Raw genomic sequence first — 20,267 nt, forward strand, 5'->3', positions numbered from 1 at the left:
TAGTGTGTAAGTGTGAGTTCTGAGACAGAATTGTCTATCTTAACATATTCAAGATTGTTTGGGGTACGATGGACGACGTCATCATCAAGGGCCATCCTTTCTTACAATAATATGAGGAAAATGTCATTTTAATCTCGCCTGCGATCGTGAAAGATTGAAATGCTGTGTTTGTTTGGCAGTTTTATATGGCATGAATTCGACCCGAAGGTATTGGAGCGCTTTACAGGAGCATTAGTCACATTAAACAAGACACATTAAACTTTTTTGAAGACTCAGGGAGATTAAATGATTTGCCCAGAATCACAGGATGTTGAGCCGACGCCAAAACTGGAACCCGGTTTCCCAGCTCGAAAGCGGACAGCTCTGACCGTTACGCCACACCATGTGACTGTAAAATGTGACCTGCAAGTTGCACACAGCGCTATTTCTGCAATGTTTCGCGCCGTGCTCATCAGCTGTCTCAAGAGTAAACAGCACAGTCATCGGCCAGCATTATCACCATGTGAAAGTCCAGTTAATAGCGATATGCTGACGAGCGGGCAGGCTGAGGTAAAACTGAATTACGTAACTTCACGTTGATTAAATTGCAAAGTGCGTATGACTCTCGCGGGCACCTGTTGCCGCGTGTCTCCAGAAATACAACTGGCATTTTGGAACCCTGGCAGGCCCTTGGCATGGAGACATGCTCGAAGGCTTGGCAGTCAGTGAGTGGCCGCGGGGACACCCTTGCCGGTGGCATGGAAGATGAAGGGGGCGCCGTGGCCCCTAGGGGGTCCGAGGAAGGCTCGCCCCCAACGGTGAGAGATATTGAGCAGCTGCTGGCCACGGGGAGGCGGGCGTGCAACCACGTCGACGAAGTTTGGCCACGTCTATTCCTTGGTGACTTGTAAGTAAAGATGACCTTTGAACCTATTTCACAGACATTTTTATGTGTCACAGGCGGACTTGGTTAGCGAGCTCCGTAGTTTACTAGGCCCGTGAACGAGTTGCACCTTCTGTCCAAATCTCTTTTCTGGGACTTTTCTGTCATTTTAAATTACGGAGTTCAAGCCCTACATTGACGAGCTGCCCGCTTATGGAGCTGGGAAACTTCAGATCTCTGACACTACTGAAAACGTAGGAGAAATCATGACTGGTAGATGGGGGCCCTTGAAAGGCTCATCGGATTGGTGCAGCTCCTCACATGTTAGGAATTGCCTAGCACATTAGTGTCTCTTTGAACCAAGAGCACAAGTGCACCACACAACAACAATAGATCAATAGGAACAATTATAAAGTCCATATCCAATAAACAACGAGAGAAGGATTCCTCAGTTTTTCCTCTTTATTCAATTTCCATGTTAGGTAGAAAAAAACACAGTGTGTTTTTTTCTACCTAACATGGAAATGGAATAAAGAGAAAAAACGGAGGAATCCTTCTCTTGTTGTTTATTGGATATGGACTTTATACTTGTTCCTATTGCTCTATTGTTGTTGTGTGGTGCACCTGTGCTTTTGGTTCAAATTGTTTAGTTCCTGAGGGAACAAGCACTGTGACGGTAGGTGCTATTCGGTGTGCACACGGACCCTTGCAAGTACATAAGGGATAATACTTTTGGAGCGATAGTGGGTTAGGTGCTGGCAGTGAGAAGGTTCCACGGTTAGTTCGAAATTTTTCCACATTAGTGTGTCTGTCTGGCCCTGTGAGCCTTCCTCATTAGAATGGGGCAAGGGGCTTGGCCGATGTAATTAAAGACGTGGCTTAAAACACTTGAGCTAAAAGTCTGTGCTTAGCATAGTGTGCCGCCCGACTGGTATTTTGCTGCTTTTGTCATTGCACCCAGATATATAATGCAACAAGTAACAATACACCTACAACACACAAGTACTATTTGCTTTGCCAATGGTTGATAGTTGCATAAGATAAAAAAGCAAAAACTATGGCTTTGTTGTATAGAATATTAAAAAAAAATCATTTTTCAAATGAGTCTGTGAAAGAACTATAAGGAGTCTCTTTGAAGTTACCTCGAAGGCAGTGAAGGGTGGTTCTGCTGAAGAGTTAAGATTTTTTTTCTTCAAAAATTTGACAAAAATGGAGAGCCCCACAGGGACCCGTTTCAACACCTGCTTTTTAGAACTGAGCACCGGCAGGACCCGGACCACTCAAAGCCCTCAATGTGGGACAGATTTCCTTTCCCTGCGGTAATGTATTTGAGCTTGTCATATTTTAGTACATATATCAATCTGATTGCATAGAATATAATATAATAGATAGATATAGGATTTGCATAGCACAGCAAATAACCCATGAGGATCTCAAGGAGTTGAATTGTAGGCACGGGGAGATTAAGTGATTTGCCCAGAGTCACAGAATGTTGCCTCCAAATTTGAACCTGGTTCCCACTTGCTTCGAAGTCAGCAGCTCAGGCCCTTACCCCATTTTATATATCCTTTTACCAGAATCTCGTGCTACGGAGAAGAATGTCCACAAATTTTGCAACTTTTGTGCTACAAATTGCATATGCTCTTCCCCCTATTATTCTCCTCTACCTCCCCTATTCCTTCCGTTTCTCCCCTTGCCTATTTTTTTCCTAATGTTTATGCTATGCTTTTGTATTCATTTAATTCCTGCAACAAACCTCCAGTAACTGTGGAAACTTTGTAACCATGTTCTGAAACAATGCTTCTTCCTCATGTAAAGCACTCTGATACCTCCGGGTCTAGCCAGCGCTATATAAAACCAGGGGCGGTGGGTGACATTTGAAAGTGGTGGGGTGCAAAGTGATTTGCATACAGCACCGTAGCGAGTGAGCGCAGCGAGCGAGCCCGAACCCCAAAAGGGGGGTTTGGGGGGATAACCCCCCCCCAAGAAAATTTTGGAAAAAAAGAAGAAAAATCGTGCATTTTCAAGCAAATTTGAAAAAGCAGGAAGGTTAATAAAGCAATTGTGAAAGTGCAGTTATTACATTAATAGATGGCATAACATAGGTAGCTGCTTATTCAGTATAACCACAGAATGACCATGCAAGGTTCTACAGCATATTCTAAAGCAGAATAAAACACGTGGAACTACCCCTCCCTTAAACCATACAAAAGAGGATGAATGTACTAGTCAAATAGTGTCCACGAGGACACTAAATGAAGCACACCGATGTTAAGAGAAACCTGGAGCCACTACCAAAATGAAATTAGCCGGTGAATGAAAACAAAAAACAAGGAGGAGGGCCCATCACATGCTGTACAGTGTGATGGCTAAACAAAACGGTCTCTGAGTGAAATCGCCTGGGGCGGAATTAAGCAGCAAAGGAGGGGCATTTACACAAATGCAACAGTAACAATTAAGCATTTCTGAATGCCACAGATCGTAACCAATGGCTGTAGGGGGGGGTGTGCCAAACCCCACAGAAGAGATATAACAGGTTGATCGAAGCTCGACTTAAAAATGGTGAGCGAGATAGAAGCACCTGGGAAGAATGGATAAGCAGCGGGTGAGACTGAGCAGATAGAGTACAGGAGCCAATGATTGTGTGTGAGTTTCTACCTTGAAGGATGCCTACATCCATGAAGTGCCATTGACAGATGTCAACACTGATGGAAAATCCTGGTAGCCAATGCCAAAAGTTCACTCAACCACATCAGCCAATGAACGAAATTGGCTGTTAAAAAACCCCTGCCTGTCTATGTATGTTTTATGTTGTGTTCTGTATTGTGTGTTGTGTCTGACAATATCTCTTACCATGCAGCTAAAGCTACCTCTAAGTACCACTTGAGGCCCGGGGAAATAAGATAACATGATAGCTGTCTCTTCCTCACTTAATGGATCTGTTCTCTGCAGTGTGCAACAAGCCCTGGTGTACACTGCCTACAAGTTGGCATTGCTGTTCAATACCTCTGACTGCGCAATACCTCATTCACTGCACAAAATGTGTGCAATACAGTCGACTGTGCGTTAACTTGCGCAGTACCTTTGAATGGGCACTGCTATGTGTAAGAGGCCGTGACGCCTGCCTCTGCACAAGCTCTTTAGTATTGAACGGCTCAAACAATGAGAGCAGGCATATCTCACCCACTCATAGCAGCCATATCTCACCCACCCACAGCATTGAATACACATTTCACCCACTCATAGCAGCCATATGTCACCCGTTCATAACAGACACCTCACGCATTCATCGCTGTCACATCTCACCCACTCATAGTAGGTACATCTAACCCACCCATAGCAGCCATATGTCACCCATTCATAACAGACACCTCATGCATTCATCGCTGTCACATCTCAACCACTCGTAGCAGGCACATCTGACCCACCCACATCCTAGCAGACACATTTCACCCACTCACAGCAGCCTTATGCCGCCCATTCATAACAGACACCTCACTCACTCATGGCAGGCATTTCTCACCCACCCACAGCACTGAATACACATTTCACCCACTCACAGCAGCCATATGCCACCCATTCATAACAGACACCTCACGCATTCATCGCTGTCACATCTCAACCACTCATAGCAGTCACATCTCACCCACCCATAGCATAGCAGACACATCTCACTCACTATAGCAGTCATACGTCACCCATTAATAAGAGACACCTCACTCACTTATGGCAGGCACATTTCAATCACTCAACGCAGGCACAGCTCACCCACTCATAGCAGGCATATCTCACCCTCTAATAGCAGGCATATCTCACACGCTCATAGCAGTCACACCTCACCCAGACACCGTCCGCCTCTGCACTAACAATCCCTTTAATACCCATGCGTCACCCACCACCAGAGCGACATGCCTCACCGTGCCACTGCCGGCCTCGAGGAGAAATTAGCTCCACTCGCTGTAACATTCATTATAACATTCATCGTAACTGACAGTCATTGAGCCCCTCCTGCCCGAAGTCGCGGCTGCCTCTGGCCTCTACCCTCACACTCTGACCCTTCCGCTCAGGAGCTCTCAATCCGCACAGATCTCACCCGCGTCCAGCAGTCTAAAGCCCAGAGTGTCCTCGGCAGCGGTCTCACCCCCTGACATCCCCGAACTCTCCCCCCCCCTCCCACACACACACACACACACACAGGGCACTCTCCAAAACCGGTGCACTAACACGGGGCACAACCTGAGGCTATAGAGTAAAAACATGAAAGGGCCGACTCCACCTTTCTTATAAAATCACTCAAACTCTACAATCCATTTAACTAAAAATACAAAATTGACAAGAATAGTTCTAAATTCTAAAAAAACACATTACAGTTACACTTATTTGTAAAACAGTGAAACCAAACCAAAAATCCCTAGTCAGGTTATTATCCGATCCTGATTTCCCCTCTCCTGGGGCCTGAATGTCACTTTCATTCTGCACAGTTTTAAATCATGTTTTAGGAATGAGCGCTGGGGGGGGCGCTCTGATGCTCGCAGGGAAGAGGGACAAGGCCTTACCGTAGAAAGAAGGTGCTGCTGTTTGCAAGAAGCCTTGTGCCAGCAGCAACCGGAGGGCAGCTCTCACGGGACCCATGGCTGACAGACAAGAAGGGACAGAGTTAGAGACGGCCTGCTAAATCTCTCTGATTTATGAGGAGGAAGCAGACGGTTTTTCAGAGCAGGCCGCCTGCAGCTATCACACCTGTATTATTTGAATTATGCTGTTTTAGGTTTATTTTTCAGAAGGAAAAAAATACCAGATTTCCCTACTTTTCACAATATTTTTACCGTCGGCGAATAAAAATACAGACAAGGCCAGTAACAGAAGCTGCTAGGTGTCACCCTATGCCTTACCCTACTCCAAACCTTCAAAACTCCTGGCCTATGTAACTAAGGTATTAGCCGAATTCATGTCCAATAGAAATCTGCGCCTCTTGCCAGACAAATTATTATGAAAATGAGTAGGGATTAACATATGTATGTATCCGTTTATATAGCACCACTTTGCTACGTCATAAAACACTTGATAAGGAAAAGTTCAAATGAATCGGGAGTAACCTCGTTAATCTGCTGTAATGAAATAGCGATTTAATCCATGGGACACTAACGATGTTGAAATAGTATATTAGAACATGACACATCATCAGTGGTAAACAACAGTGTCCGCCATGTTGTTTCGTCCCTGTGTCACAAAAGGTACTTTAGGTGACGTTCTGTCGCTGGTCTAGCTTGCGGCATGAACAACAGAGTACATATTTATTTTCTTCAGTAGGCAAAGACAAAAAAAGCAGAGAGCCCATTACTATATCCTTTTTCTTCTCTTGAAGCACTGCCCCTACGTTTCCTCAGGCTGTCACAAAAAACCGAAGAAACATCCATATTTTCATAACCTGCCATCAGACCCCAGCGCCAAGGAATATTCCCTTCAGTCCTTATACTATCAGACTCCACACAAAACCCAGAAGCAGAAACACCCAAATACAATCCTTTCTGCCGCCAGGCGCCCCCAAAAGGACCCGTACCAAAACTGCCCAACCCCCACATACATGACCAAAAAACATGACAATCCTACCCGCTACTATCACAAACCAGCAAAGCCAAACACATTCCACCCTGCTTCACACTACATCAGACTCGAGCCTCGCCTGTGCAGCCTGTACACCCTGCTGTGCTGGTCACCGGATAGAGCGCGTTGAGCGCGTTTGCCCTCCTGTAATAACACCTAAGGGGAAGGGGGGGGTCTGTCTACATGGCCCGATGCACTGTTTCCTGTGAGGGTGGGATGCAAAGGGGCGATGCTACCTGAGTGAGTGCTGAGAGCCTGTGTGCCCACTGTGCTGGTACGAGGTGGGATGCAGACAGCCCGTACTCTCTGCTGTGACGGATGTTCTATATGTTCCTGTGAGGTATGCGGGGGGCTAGTAGGCCTGAGCAGAGTCGGATTCTGAACCCAGTGCCTGGCAGGGCTCGCACTCGGACAGTGAATCTCTTACCCCCGCTGCTCTCACTCAGACAGGGGCCAGGGCGAATCTCTTACCTGCTGGAAGCAGGGTGACTATACGGTGTGTGGCGTGGCCTCTCAGCTGCTGCTGTGCTCTCTGACCGGCGCCGTGCAGAGACAACGATCCCCTTAGTTTTTATAGACCCACAGTGACTCGTGAGCGTGACTCGGGGAAGTGACCCCCGCAGTCATCTTTCCTGTGTCTCCGGGGGTCTTGCACAATGACGAGGCTCCATGAACACACCCGCGCTGACGAGGTGGGCCCAGCACACGCTGCATCTTAACCTCACAGGAGTCCACCCCCACGCGCGGCATCCAATGATGGATGCTGCGTGGTGGACCAGCCAATCCTGGCGCTGCATGCAGCGCCAGGATTGGTTAGGGGGGCACATTTGCTGTTCGCCCTGTCGCCCTTTGTAAACCCGGGCTGTGGCAGGCGGACAAGTACCCCTGGGTCCCGCTGGGGAACTTACAGTGCGCATGCTTGAGATAGTTGCCAACTATCCCAAGCATACGCACTGTAAGTTCCCCAGCGGGACTGCGCACTACGGTCTGCTGCAGTCTGAGTGTGTGGACTGTCACTCAAGCTGCAGCAGGCCATCCCCCCTACGCAATTTCCGGCAGCTGATTGTTGCAATGTAATGTAGATATAATTGCGGCCGGCGGCCGCGATGCGGGTCCATGTGGCTGGTGGGGCTATGCCCCTACGCCCCAATGGACGCACCGCGGCTGTATAAAACTAAATAAATAAATATGCATTCAGGACAATTTGTGCATGCTTTGACTTCAGGTCTTGAAGTTGCCAGCGGTTAAGACCAGGCACGCAACGACCATTGGGCTCAAAGGGCATCAGCCCCAGTCATGTGTGGCAGCCCGGGCTGAGACAGCTTCCCGGGCTGGCGACTGTTTTATTGCAGCCGCACGCTAGTACTTCACAGGACTTCAAAAGACCATTTAGTTGTTAACGAGGCTTTGTTGTGTTTTCACCCCATGTTAGAGCCCCTGCATCTCCACTCTGCCTATTGCTGGAAGAATTAGACCCCCCCAATTTTTAGTAACTCCCCCCCCGCAATTTATCTCTAGTTGCGCCTCTGGCAGGGCCGGACTGGGAACCACAACCGGCCCTGGCAAAGTGCTCGGCCCCCCCTCCCCACTCGGGGGGTTGGAGGTGCCGCCGAGCTCTTTGCCGGGGCCAGTTTTCGGCTGATTTTGGTACAGGGCCGATTTTGCAGCTATGCTGCAAAAACGGCCCTGTAACAAAAACGGCCCCCAGGGGCCCAAAACCGCCCCCCACCAATGCGGCGCACTGGGGGATTGCCCGGTGCCCACTATGGCCAGTCCGGCCCTGGCCTCAGGTTAAGACACAGGAAGAGATGCGATCAGTTGCCTTAGTTGCTGACTTGACCATCCGGACAGTGTTGAATTGGAATCACAATTAGGCCCAGGCTCAGCCATAAAAAAGTGGCCTACACTCCAGAATCCTTAGTTTTTTTGTAGTTTTATAAAGTGTGAACTCGGCCTGTGGCAGGAAAAGGAGATCAGAGACAAATGTATCCCCCTTCCTTCCTTGAGGGGAGAGGGACACAACCTGAGGAGCTCATTTGCTGCCCCCAACCACCCTAACTTTCCAGTCCTCCTCCCTACCTCAGTCCTCTGCAGAGGGAGTGCTAATGGCTTCCCCTCAGCAGATCCTTGAGGCCTCTGTCACACCTGGAGGGAGTCAGGGGGCAGCGACACCCCATGCTGTGACAGAAGAAGCAGCATATTGTCATTCTGTCTCTGACAATTAGTCGGCCTGAGGTGTGTCAGGCACAGTATCAGCTGCGGCCCGTCGAGGTAAAAGCAGTGGGGTCAGGTGGAGGGCGATTTCGACCGACGACAACGAGGGAAAATTAATTATTCAATTTTCGCTCGTGGTCGTCTGTCGAATCCCCCCTAACCTGGCTCCACCTCTCTACCGCTCTTACCTGCACGAGCCGCGGCTGCTCAGTATATGTATACCGAGGCTGTAATAACAGCCTTTTACAAATTGGCATATTTTGTCCAAGGATAATGGTCGGCTTTTTGCCCAAGCTTTGGTGTCTGTGGTCAACTAAAGGTCACATTTAGTGAAGTGTTAGGTTCTCCCCATGGACAGTGTTTAGCTGTTTGTTAAGAGGGCCTATTATGGACAATACCAATAGGTACAGTAGGCTTTGGCCCAACCCACTGATTATCATTGATAGGTTTCTTGTCAGTGTCATTTGTGTGCTTCTCATTCAATGGCTTTCCTTCTTCTTGTGTATGTCTCTCCCCTGGAGCATAGCTTCTTAACCTGTCTTTTGATTGGATGACATGTATCTTTTCAGTGTTTACATTCAAAAACGAAGTTTTAGGTCTAGCCTAGAGACAGCTTTAGCTGCTTTGCCAGGAGCTGGAACTGGGGTGCAGGAGGGGCTACTCCAACCCCAGATAATCTTTGATTAATTGAGCAGAGGAATCAGAAATAAACATACTTTTGTTTTTTGGAGTATTTGGTTAATGTTCAAAGACAAAGGGTCAACTTCAAGCAACATTTAATGACAAATTGATTTTAACACGAGGACCTGTGTTAACATTTCCTATCTCGGACTGTGAAGATGAGGGCATTTTGTAGCTCAATGTTCTTGCTCAGGTTATGGAGATTTAAAAGCAAAAGGCTTCAGACATGGCAAAGGGTTGTAATAGATAATCAAAGGAGGGTCGAGGAGCTATTTTTAGAGAGGCCCAGCACCTATGCTCCTCGGTGGCCAGTAGGCCGGCAGAGTGGGGAAGGTCCCAGCTACTATACCGCAAGGTCTACTTTTTCTCCCTGCAGCAAGGCGCAGTCCTCTGCCTCCCCTAAGGAGCATCACTCTCTCAACTTTTGGGTTGGATCCCCCTTCCTGCACCGTAGCAGGTGCAGTATTAACCTATTTCAGTGGAGACCGTACACTAGTTACTGGGCTACATTCCTCAGTAGGGTTGTTATTCACCTGGTCCTGATGAAATGCTACTGAACCGCCAGGCATCTTGGCATGAAATATGTCAACTTCACTCAACACGCACTAAAGCGATCACAGTACATTATTACCTACGATAGCTCTCTTGTTTTTATTGTGTCTAGGGAACCACACTCTATTAAAAACCTTTAGAAATCCCTTAGCCTCATTTAATCACTCACGCACCACGCTACACTCACACCCCCTCACATGCACACATCATACGGCTTACAGATAAAAAAAATCTATGCCAAAGAGCGCTCATCGAGGGGCCCATCAGGCATTACAGCGCCGGTCCAACGAGCGCCATATGATGAAGCATGACTCCCTACTGGGTGCATAAAGGAACTTTAATCTGATCACTTGGATCCCCCTCCTGGGATCCCTCTGACTGTATCATTTGATCCACCTGTCAGGGTCTTCCTCTCCCTTTTGATAGAGAAGCTGCTCCCATCTTTGTATTTTAAAAGTTTTAAAAATACATAAAGAAATATTTGCCTTCTTGGCAAACTTAACTTTACACATATTCCAAAATATTAATTATAATAGACTTATATATGTGGAACATTGCCTCTTAATCCTAATGTTCAATTCGTCATACCATTACACAATATTTTTACTCTGGGTATTGCAGACAAAGTCAACACCACTGAGACTTTGTATTTCTTAGTTTTCAATAAGTCCTAGCTTCATTAAATATGACATTTAGCATCCCGAAGATGTCTATACTTTTTGACCTAAGAGGCTAGCCTAGTTCATTATTGGCATGCAATTACGTTTATCTTGTACCGTATATACTGGCAATTATTATGAGTGCCACACAAATGCAAACATTATAGGAAACCTAATTTTCTTCTCATTCTACCACCTGGCACTTGCAGTTTAGGTTTAGCCGTAAGCTCCCTTCATATCATGTAGCTTTACTGTAGCAGGGCAAAATAGGATATCTGCAAGCAAAATTATGTCTCTTACCCCCATGAAAACAATTATCGATAAGCTGATTCTAAATTCAATAAAATGCGCCACAGCAATCCTGTTGCAGGATGTTTTGCTGCACACCATGACTCCTATTTTCCCCAAAATGCTAAATTGGAAAGTAAGGTATAATAATAATAATAAAATGTAATTTATAAACGCGCAACTTAGCCCAGTGGGCGTCAAGGCGCCTAACTCAATATCTAGCTGAATCTGCAGGTGACAGGAGCTTACTGGTAGGCTTTAATAAAACACCAGGTTTTTAAGGCCTTCCTAAAGTGGACCAGTGAGGGCTGAGATTTGATCTCCAGAGGAAGAGTGTTCCATAATTGGGGTGCTAAGATGGAGAATGCCCTACTCCCCCATCTAACCTTCCTAGAACGGGGAACCACCAGTTGATTGAGCTCTAGCGAGCGGAGACATCTGCTTGGTACATAACGAGTCAACAAAGACCCCAGAGCATCAGAAGGACCTGCCCTAAGGGCACTGTAGGTGAGACAAAGGAGTTTAAAAGATACCCTAAAGGAGATAGGGAGCCAGTGGAGGCTCTTCCTTGCCACAGTAGCAGATGCAAGCCAAGGAAGGGCTAGCACAAATCGTGCAGCCGCATTCTGCACCACCTGTAACCGCTGCAAAAGACACTTGTTGGCCCCAGCGTAAAGAGAGTTACAATAATCCAACCTGGAGCCAACAAGAGCAGTCACAATCTGCTTGCGTGCTTGAGGGGAAAGGTAGTGAAGGATTCTTTTGAGGGTCCTTATAACACCCCAACAGGTGGCAACTGTCCTGTTTACCTGAAGCTCCATAGAGAGCGAGGTGTCGAAGATGACGCCGAGATTCCTGGCAGATTGGGTGGGAGTGGGGCAGGTGCCAAGAGATGAAGGCCACCACTCACTTGACCACACGTCCTGGTCTTTACCAAAGACCAGGACCTCCGTTTTGTCGCCATTTCTGCTATGAGATTTTACCTCCGTATTGAGTGGAAGGCAAAAATGAGAACCATTGGTTTCTGTTAACTTTGCAATGGTGGTCATTGCATGTTGTTTTAGTATATCATCAAGCAATAACGTCACTGGTCCAGTAAAGGTTTCAGTAATTTAAACCTGAGTTCAACCCTTGGTAGGTATGGCACAAAGCATACAGGCTTAATTTAAGAGAATGTGTAAAGCATTTTGTAGCGCCAAAACAGTTAGAAAGTCAAAAACACAGCACAATAAAAGACCCAGTCCAATTTACAAAAATAGATGGAATTTTATTGAACAAAATTACATCAAAATGACAACATTTCAGGGGACATGCAGATACACATTTTAAAAGTTTTTCGTGTAAATAGTGCTAAAAAGTATTAAGCATTGACCGGGGTCTTCTGGTGCGCTTGACTGGCATGTAGGCAGGCCTGCCAAGTACCACACCTCAGGGGTTGGATAAACACATTTTAGTGCTGGTGTCCGCAACACCACACTAAAATGCATTAGTCACCCATACAGCGCTCGCTGACACATAATAGGGATCATGAGAGGCTTAAAAAAAAAAACAGCCTCACAATCGGTGCTTAATCTGTGCATTGTGTGCTCGCCAACAAACGTAGCTTGCCGGTGAGCCTAGGAGACTGTTCTATGGATACATAATTGTTTTGCCTATATTGTGCTCTCCTCTGGTGGCCCTGCCTGGCCCCTCTGAGACTCATGAGTATCATCCGGTTCCGGCAGGGCTCTAAGTTGTGAGTCCGTGAGGAGTGGTGTTCCTCTGGTCTCAGGCATTTGTTTTAAAACAGGGATGAGCATTTCATTCGATTTGTACTGGAATCCCTTCTGCTGGAAGGAAAGAGAGACCTCACACCCTTATTGTTACCTGTCTGTCTGGCCTCCGGTGAATCGGCATTAAGGAGCCCCCCAGTTCTACCATTTACTGTGTCCTTAACCTGGGCAAACTCTTGGAGGAGCTAACTACTGGGATAGTATGGGCATGACAAACCGCTCAGGGGGTTCTCGCGCAGGCTGCGTGTGTGTGTTCATGCAGCAGGCTAGGGTTGGATTGGGATTGCAATAAGGTCCGGGTAGTCCCAAAAAAGTGGCCCACATTCGCGCATCGTGCCCTTTCATGAAACATCATTTGGTTTGTCTCACTGGACTCATTTTTAGAGAAATGTTTGGTAACCTAACATTTTTTTTCCACAACATATTTTATTGGATGTTGGTACAATATGGTCATGCTGGACCCATACAAGATATAGTAGATGTATTTGTACATGAATATGACTGAATGTCCAGGTCATGGACCATCGTCAAAAAGGCAGCTGACAAAAAGAAAAAGTGTAAACATAACAACTTAGAACATTGTGCAATTACCCTCTTGAGTCCCCACCACCTCCTCCCATGGCTACCCTTCACCTGTATAAACAATGGATTTCAGAGTAGTGTCTGGATCTTGCCCATAACACATCATTTCTGCATCTAGCTGGTGATCAATTGTAGGGTGAGGCTCCAGAGTCAGAAGTCTATAATCTGCCCATCTTTGCCGTATTTTGGAATATTTCTGTCGGTAGCCTCTTGCCTTAAAAATCGGTGTCTCCAAGTTCATGTTGAAATCCATACCCCTCGTCCATGTGCTCAAGAGGGGTGGGCGTTCCACCTTCCACAGTCTGGCTGTATCTCATTTAGCGAGTGTGAGGCCTAGAAACAGCAAATGTTGCTTATATTCGTTGCCACCACCCCATTGGTACTGTGCAGTAACATGAGTTCTGGGGACTTGGGAAGACCCTATGCCGTTACCTCAGCAGGACATTTGACCACCCCCTTCCAAAATCTATCCAGAACAGGACCAAACTCTGTGTATGAAAGTACCCTTGTTACTACCACACCGCAGGCACATAGGGGAGGCAACCAGTCCCATCAGCCAAAGTCTATGTGAATTATAGTATGACCTATGCAGGTATTTGAATCATACATTCTGCAGACGCGATGAGATGAGAGTGCCGCCCTCCTCGGATATTCCAGCGCTTCCGTCCAATCATTATCATCAGTGGGGTCTAAATCTGTTTCCCAAGCTGCCCACAATGTGCCCAAGGTGGTTGAGCTGTTTGTAATTAAGGACTGGTACATTTTTATAATTTTATGGTCATCCAAGTCACCCATCAATAGTTTACCCTCCAATGAATGAATTCAGGGAGTGCCGTATGGCCATGTATATAGGGGTGTAAAGCATGCCGTAGTTGTAGATACTTATAGAATTGACTGTGGGGAATAGAGAACTCACCTTGGAGTTCCTGGAATGACTTAAAGACATGTCCCTGCATGACATCTCACAAGAAGAATATCCTAATTTGATCCCAGCAATCGAAGCCCGGGAAACCTGCCCCTGGGGTAGAAGTCTGTTTCGCCACAGTAGGGTCTCTCGTGTAAGGCAGCCCCACCATCCCATTTGACGGAGGGATTGATGCCATGTCAAGATCATTACTCTGTCGCAGGAGGAAAATCTCATGAGTCTGACCTGCTATACAGGCATGAGTGTATGGATAGGTCTCCTATAAGAATGTCTGTCAAAATGTCGATATACAAAATATCGAAATACAAAAATATCGCAACAAAAATATCGATGTCAACAATATCGACATCCTATCTCCAACAAGGTAAGTCGAAAAATATCGGAAAAAAATATCGATGTCAAAAATATCGTAATTAAAAAATATCCTTTTTTATTAACAAAAAAGTAAAATAAATTAAATAATACTTATAAATGTAATAAACATAGTTAAAATATGTTATAATATTTAAAATGAATAATTAATAAACATAATCTAATAAAAAATGAATTAAACATGTATACATATAATACATAATATATACTTACTTAATAATAACTTTTAATAATTATTTTAATAACTTATAAATAATTACAAATATTATAAATTACAAATACACCTATACACATAAAACAATAATATAAATAAAAATCAAATAAAAATGTTAAAAAAAAATAAAATAATAAGGAGCATGTTGGATAGCGTAAGGATACAAATTACTATTCCCACTCCAAAGAGTGCAACAGTAGGGAAAGTGTTGGATAGCCTAGGGGTAAAAATTACTATTCCAACTCCAGAGAGTGCAACAGTAGGGAAAGCGTTGGATATCGTAGGGGTAAAAATTACTATTCCAACTCCAGAGAGTGCAACAGTAGGGAAAGTGTTGGATAGCGTAGGGGTAAAAAGTACTATTCCAACTCCAGAGAGTGCAACAGTAGGGAAAGCGTTGAATAGCGTAGGGGTAAAAATTACTATCAGTCAAGGGAATATCCCTGGGTATTTACTAACATAAGAGCTCGTTGTGTTTCCACACAAGTTCTATTTACTCATACATATATATTGGCATTCTAGCTTGATGTGATTCCACACAAGTTCTATTCACTCACACACATGCTGTAGTTCTGTAATTGGAGCGAGGGATCAATTTCCACACTGAAAGTTAACGTTCACAGTCTTGTTTTATTCCTTCTTTTTAAAAAATATACGAGGGATACCCTCGCTACAAGGAAAATTAAAAATTCAAAGGACAGTCTTTGAACATGACCAATAAAATCAACAATTAATTGCAATTGATTACATGCATGAAAATAGGTGGCATAAAAATACATTCAGTTAATACAATGAAAAAATTATTATTCAAAATTAAGACAATAAATGCAGTTTAAAAAAAATAAAATTACATTTGAATCCTTACACACAAAAACCCCTAACACAATGTGGCCTTGATATTTTCTCACCACTCTAGTTTTCTCAATCCAATGGCCTTTCTTTTAAATAGGCAGTGTAGTATACAGTATCATCACTTTATGAGTATCTGTTACTCCAAAGACCCTACTTGGATTTTATATAGTAGCAATTGCGTCGACGCATTTCGGTGTTCTATCTCTGGATATAATAACACCTTCTTCAGGACTTGCCGTTTCTTTTGGGGTCACCGGCTTCGTAGACTATTGATAATAATCTCCCTGGAATGTTTACTCTGTACACTCTGGAACACGGGAAAGAACGAGGCAGACGCGGAGGCACTTAATCAGAACGAACATATCCAGTTCTACAGCCAACCCAGGCGAACATATGCCCGTTCAGGAGGAGTTTTAATCATTCTAAGATATTACGCATAGAAACCAGATGAGTTAACTACGCCTCAACCAACAATATATTATAGAAAAATCCATTCACCGACTAGGAATTTTAAAAGAAGGAGGAAGATCCGACATCTGTATTTACAGTGATTGCAAGGAGGTGTCCTTCACAATACTCGTGTACCAGAGTGTACAGAGTAAACATTCCAGGGAGATTATTATCAATAGTCTACGAAGCCGGTGACCCCAAAAGAAACGGCAAGTCCTGAAGAAGGTGTTATTATATCCAGAGATAGAACACCGAAACGCGTCGACGCAATTGCTACTATATAAAATCCAAGTAGGGTCTTTGGAGTAACAGATACTCATAAAGTGATGATACTGTATACTACACTGCCTATTTAAAAGAAAGGCCATTGGATTGAGAAAACTAGAGTGGTGAGAAAATATCAAGGCCACATTGTGTTAGGGGTTTTTGTGTGTAAGGATTCAAATGTAATTTTATTTTAAAAAAAACTGCATTTATTGTCTTAATTTTGAATAATAATTTTTTCATTGTATTAACTGAATGTATTTTTATGCCACCTATTTTCATGCATGTAATCAATTGTAATTAATTGTTGATTTTATTGGTCATGTTCAAAGACTGTCCTTTGAATTTTTAATTTTCCTTGTAGCGAGGGTATCCCTCATGTATATTTTTTAAAAAGAAGGAATAAAACAAGACTGTGAACGTTAACTTTCAGTGTGGAAATTGATCCCTCGCTCCAATTACAGAACTACAGCATGTGTGTGAGTGAATAGAACTTGTGTGGAATCACATCAAGCTAGAATGCCAATATATATGTATGAGTAAATAGAACTTGTGTGGAAACACAACGAGCTCTTATGTTAGTAAATACCCAGGGATATTCCCTTGACTGACTGTCTCTGTACCCTGTTCCCTGGTGTTAGTAGGGTACTCTCTCCCTTCTGTAAACGTAAAAATTACTATTCCCACTCCAGTGAGTGCAACTGTAGGGAAAGTGTTGGATAGCGTAGAAGTCAAAATATAACATACTTATAAATTAATTAATATTTTAAAATATTTTAAAAACCTAATTATTAAATAAATCTAAACTATTTACAAATACCAATACATATTTATTAAAAACATAATTACCAATGAATAATTAAGTAACAATAAATTAATGATAAATACAAATTAATAAAAATTAATTACCAATTCATAATTAATTAACAATAATATAATTAGCAAAACAATTAATGAAAATAAATTATTACTTAGTTACATTTAAATTACTTCCCACCCTATTCCCCTATAAACCCATAACCCGCTACAGAACATAATGATCAATTAATCAATTAATTAAAATTAATTTCCAATTAATAAAAATTAATTACCAATTAATTAAAATGAATTTATAATTCCTTAAAATTAATAATTAATTTAGTATAATTAAATTACTTCCCACACTATTTCCCTATAAACCCACAACCCACTACGGTACTAAAATACAAAATTTACTTAAATTACATTTAAAAAAAAATACATATTAAATACATAATAATATACATAAAAATCATATAAAAATCGATATTAGTAACATCAATATTCCAAACATCGATATTAGTAACATCAATATTACATCGATATTAACAAAATCGATATTACTTACCTTTGAAATTCTGTCCCTTCGATATTAAAAATATCGATATTACTTACCTTCTATATTCTGTACCTTCGATATTTAAACATCGATATTATTGTATGTCGATATTCAAAAATCAATATTTGTCTGCCTACCCTCCCATAACCCAGCGCTCCACCCAGTATACTGGGTCATAACAGGAGCCATACCACCAATCACTCGGCACTTGCAGGTGTGTGGCTGCATGATATGACCGGATGTCTGTGGCTGCTATACCGCTATAATATTTTGACTGAAAACATGTGCACAGGGCCACTTGTGAGGCTCACACAATTAAAACTGTCCCAGCATAACCTAAGCATTTTAAAGCCTATAGACTCAGTAAGATTGGTGAAATTGAGAAGCACTGCATTTTGGCCAGGTGGGCGAGGTGAAATAAAATGTCCCAAGGGCTACAAAACCTGATTTGGCTAGGGTTGCCACCTGGCCATTTTGTACTGACATGACCTGTATTTTAATATCTTGGCCGGTGCAAAAATGAAGAAAATCACTGAAAGTCTGTATTTTTTCCTCTGATTAGTATGTATTGTAAACAGTTAATGTAATGTGAAAACTCTTTAAAATGTGTTCTAAAGCTGCTTCACTCGTCCATGACTAATAGCTACAGTAAACAAAAACAGAAAAGCCATATTAAAAAATAATATAGATATTTATATATAAAGAGTGCTCTCTAATTATCATGCACTGGCCCTTGCAAAATCTGATAACATGAATAAATTGTCGTTTTTAAAATTGCTTTTTATACTTTTACATAGGGTGAATTTGGTATTGAAGCAATTTAAATGAGCACCAGTTACACTACACAAGATCAAATTAATTTTGACTTCAGGTGTTGGGAGATTAATTGATTTGCCCAGAATCACGGGATGTTGAGCCGACGCCGGGACTGGAACCTGGTTTCCCACTTCCAAAGTCAGCAGGTTTGGCTGTAACGCCACCTCCTCTTGTTTAATAAAAGCTTAATAAAGGTTGCCTCACAGCAAGGTCTATGCAAATATACACACACCCTCCAGGAAGCGTTATCTTACTTCACTCTCTCCCAGCCTCAGGGCGATGGCCTTGCAGTGAAGGGGTCAGGAAAAATGACACAGCTACTGCTGCTCAAGTGGGGGCTGAGGTGTAGATGGCCCAAAGCCAGAAAATCCTGGCCACCCAGCAAGACTCTTGCATACTCCCTCCCTCCCCCACCCACCATTGCCTGAATGTGATGGCCTGGCAGGGGAGGAGTCAGGGGCAAGACACTGCTTCTTGGCCAAGCCGGACTCATGGGAGCTGTGGTAAGAATGGACCAAAACATGGCAACCCAGAAAGGCCGATTGACAGACTTACCACCCTTGGCCGTCCACAATAGTCTAAAGTGTGATGGCTTGTCAGGGCAGGAACAAAGCAGAGGCTCTAAAAAATTGCCCACATATCACCCTTAGGCACTGGCCCATCGCCCAATGCCTGACTGCCCGCCTTCCCAATCCGCCCTTCCAGCAGGGCACTGTAAAGATCTGCATTTTTGGGAGGGACAGAAGCGTCTTTGTGTAAACTGCAAGTTAAATGTCTAACTACTGCAGCACAGAGTACTTCTGTGCCTCTGCATAAATACATGTGTATATCTTACAGGACACACTGTGTTGCGAGCCTAGGTGAAAGAGCATGGCCTGGAAAGACCTGTGTGTAATCGCAACATACAGGTTTGATTCCTTGGATGATAACTAAGTGGGTTCATGTTTGGAAGCTTGTGTATGTATGAGTATTTCCAACAGGGCCCTGTGGGGCTACAGGCAGAAGAGGAACATGTAAGGCCCCTCTAAGATGTGACCATTTCCATCAAGCACAAGTCACTCCAGTCACTCCCCAGGTACCCAACACTTTTGGTCTTCCAACCTCCAATGCAAATATTTGCCTCCCTGAACCTACTGGCTACCTTTTTAACATAGGCTTAGTGCTTCGCAGGTAGCTCCATGTGCATTGGTGTACTCTATGGTACGCCCCTGCTTCTCAGCTTTCATCCAACCCACAGCCACACGTCCAGTCCAGTCGCTTCTTCCCTCATCTCCCACAGTAGGCCAGTTCTAACAGTGCTCCTGAAAAGCAGCCATTTCCTCAGACCACACTGTCACTTCCTGAGGTTTGGGATTATTTGTCGTGGGAGGAAGCGCGCCTCATATTGTGCTTGCCCAGGCCGGGCCATTGTCATTCTGCATATGACAATGAGCAGGCTGGCTACACGAGCATGGTCAGATTGACTCTATGCACACCGACCCTAAGGTAGCATCCTTATGGGTTGCGCACCAGCAGTCAAGCCAGCCCAAGCATGGAGCCCAGTTTATCCACAGTAATAAAAAAAAATTGTCTCACCAAGGGGCCTGGCTGTAGGCCCCTCAGTTAAATGCGTATTCTCTCTTTCCTACTTGAATCTAGCACATTTCTGGGCCTCGCAGCACTTAAGTCTTGCAGGGTGGACTACTGTCCATTATCACTTTGAAGGACGATTTGCACACACAGATATATAGTAAGACATTTGGTGGGTATTGGGGATTAGTAGTCAACAGAACACATTTTTTATTGTTTCATTGCATTATCACC

At 43.9% G+C, this 20,267-nt stretch overlaps 1 protein-coding gene across 2 annotated transcripts in view; it reads left to right on the top strand.

Annotated features, from left to right (window-relative positions):
• Positions 1–587: 587 nt before the first annotated feature.
• The window catches only part of LOC144754653 (dual specificity protein phosphatase 13A-like), a 162,931-nt gene continuing 143,251 nt past the window's right edge, over positions 588–20,267 (top strand). Inside the window, exon 1 of one of the 2 annotated variants that reach the window (XM_078642728.1) lies at positions 588–886. In XM_078642728.1, coding sequence (XP_078498854.1) covers positions 675–886 — 212 coding nt within the window. In that variant the 5' untranslated portion in view covers positions 588–674. The remainder of the gene's footprint in view (positions 887–20,267) is intronic. The other variant, XM_078642729.1, reaches the window with a different exon arrangement.

The sequence above is a fragment of the Lissotriton helveticus genome, chromosome 5_1 (assembly GCF_964261635.1).
Source record: "Lissotriton helveticus chromosome 5_1, aLisHel1.1, whole genome shotgun sequence".
Classification (NCBI taxonomy): Eukaryota; Metazoa; Chordata; class Amphibia; order Caudata; family Salamandridae; genus Lissotriton; species Lissotriton helveticus.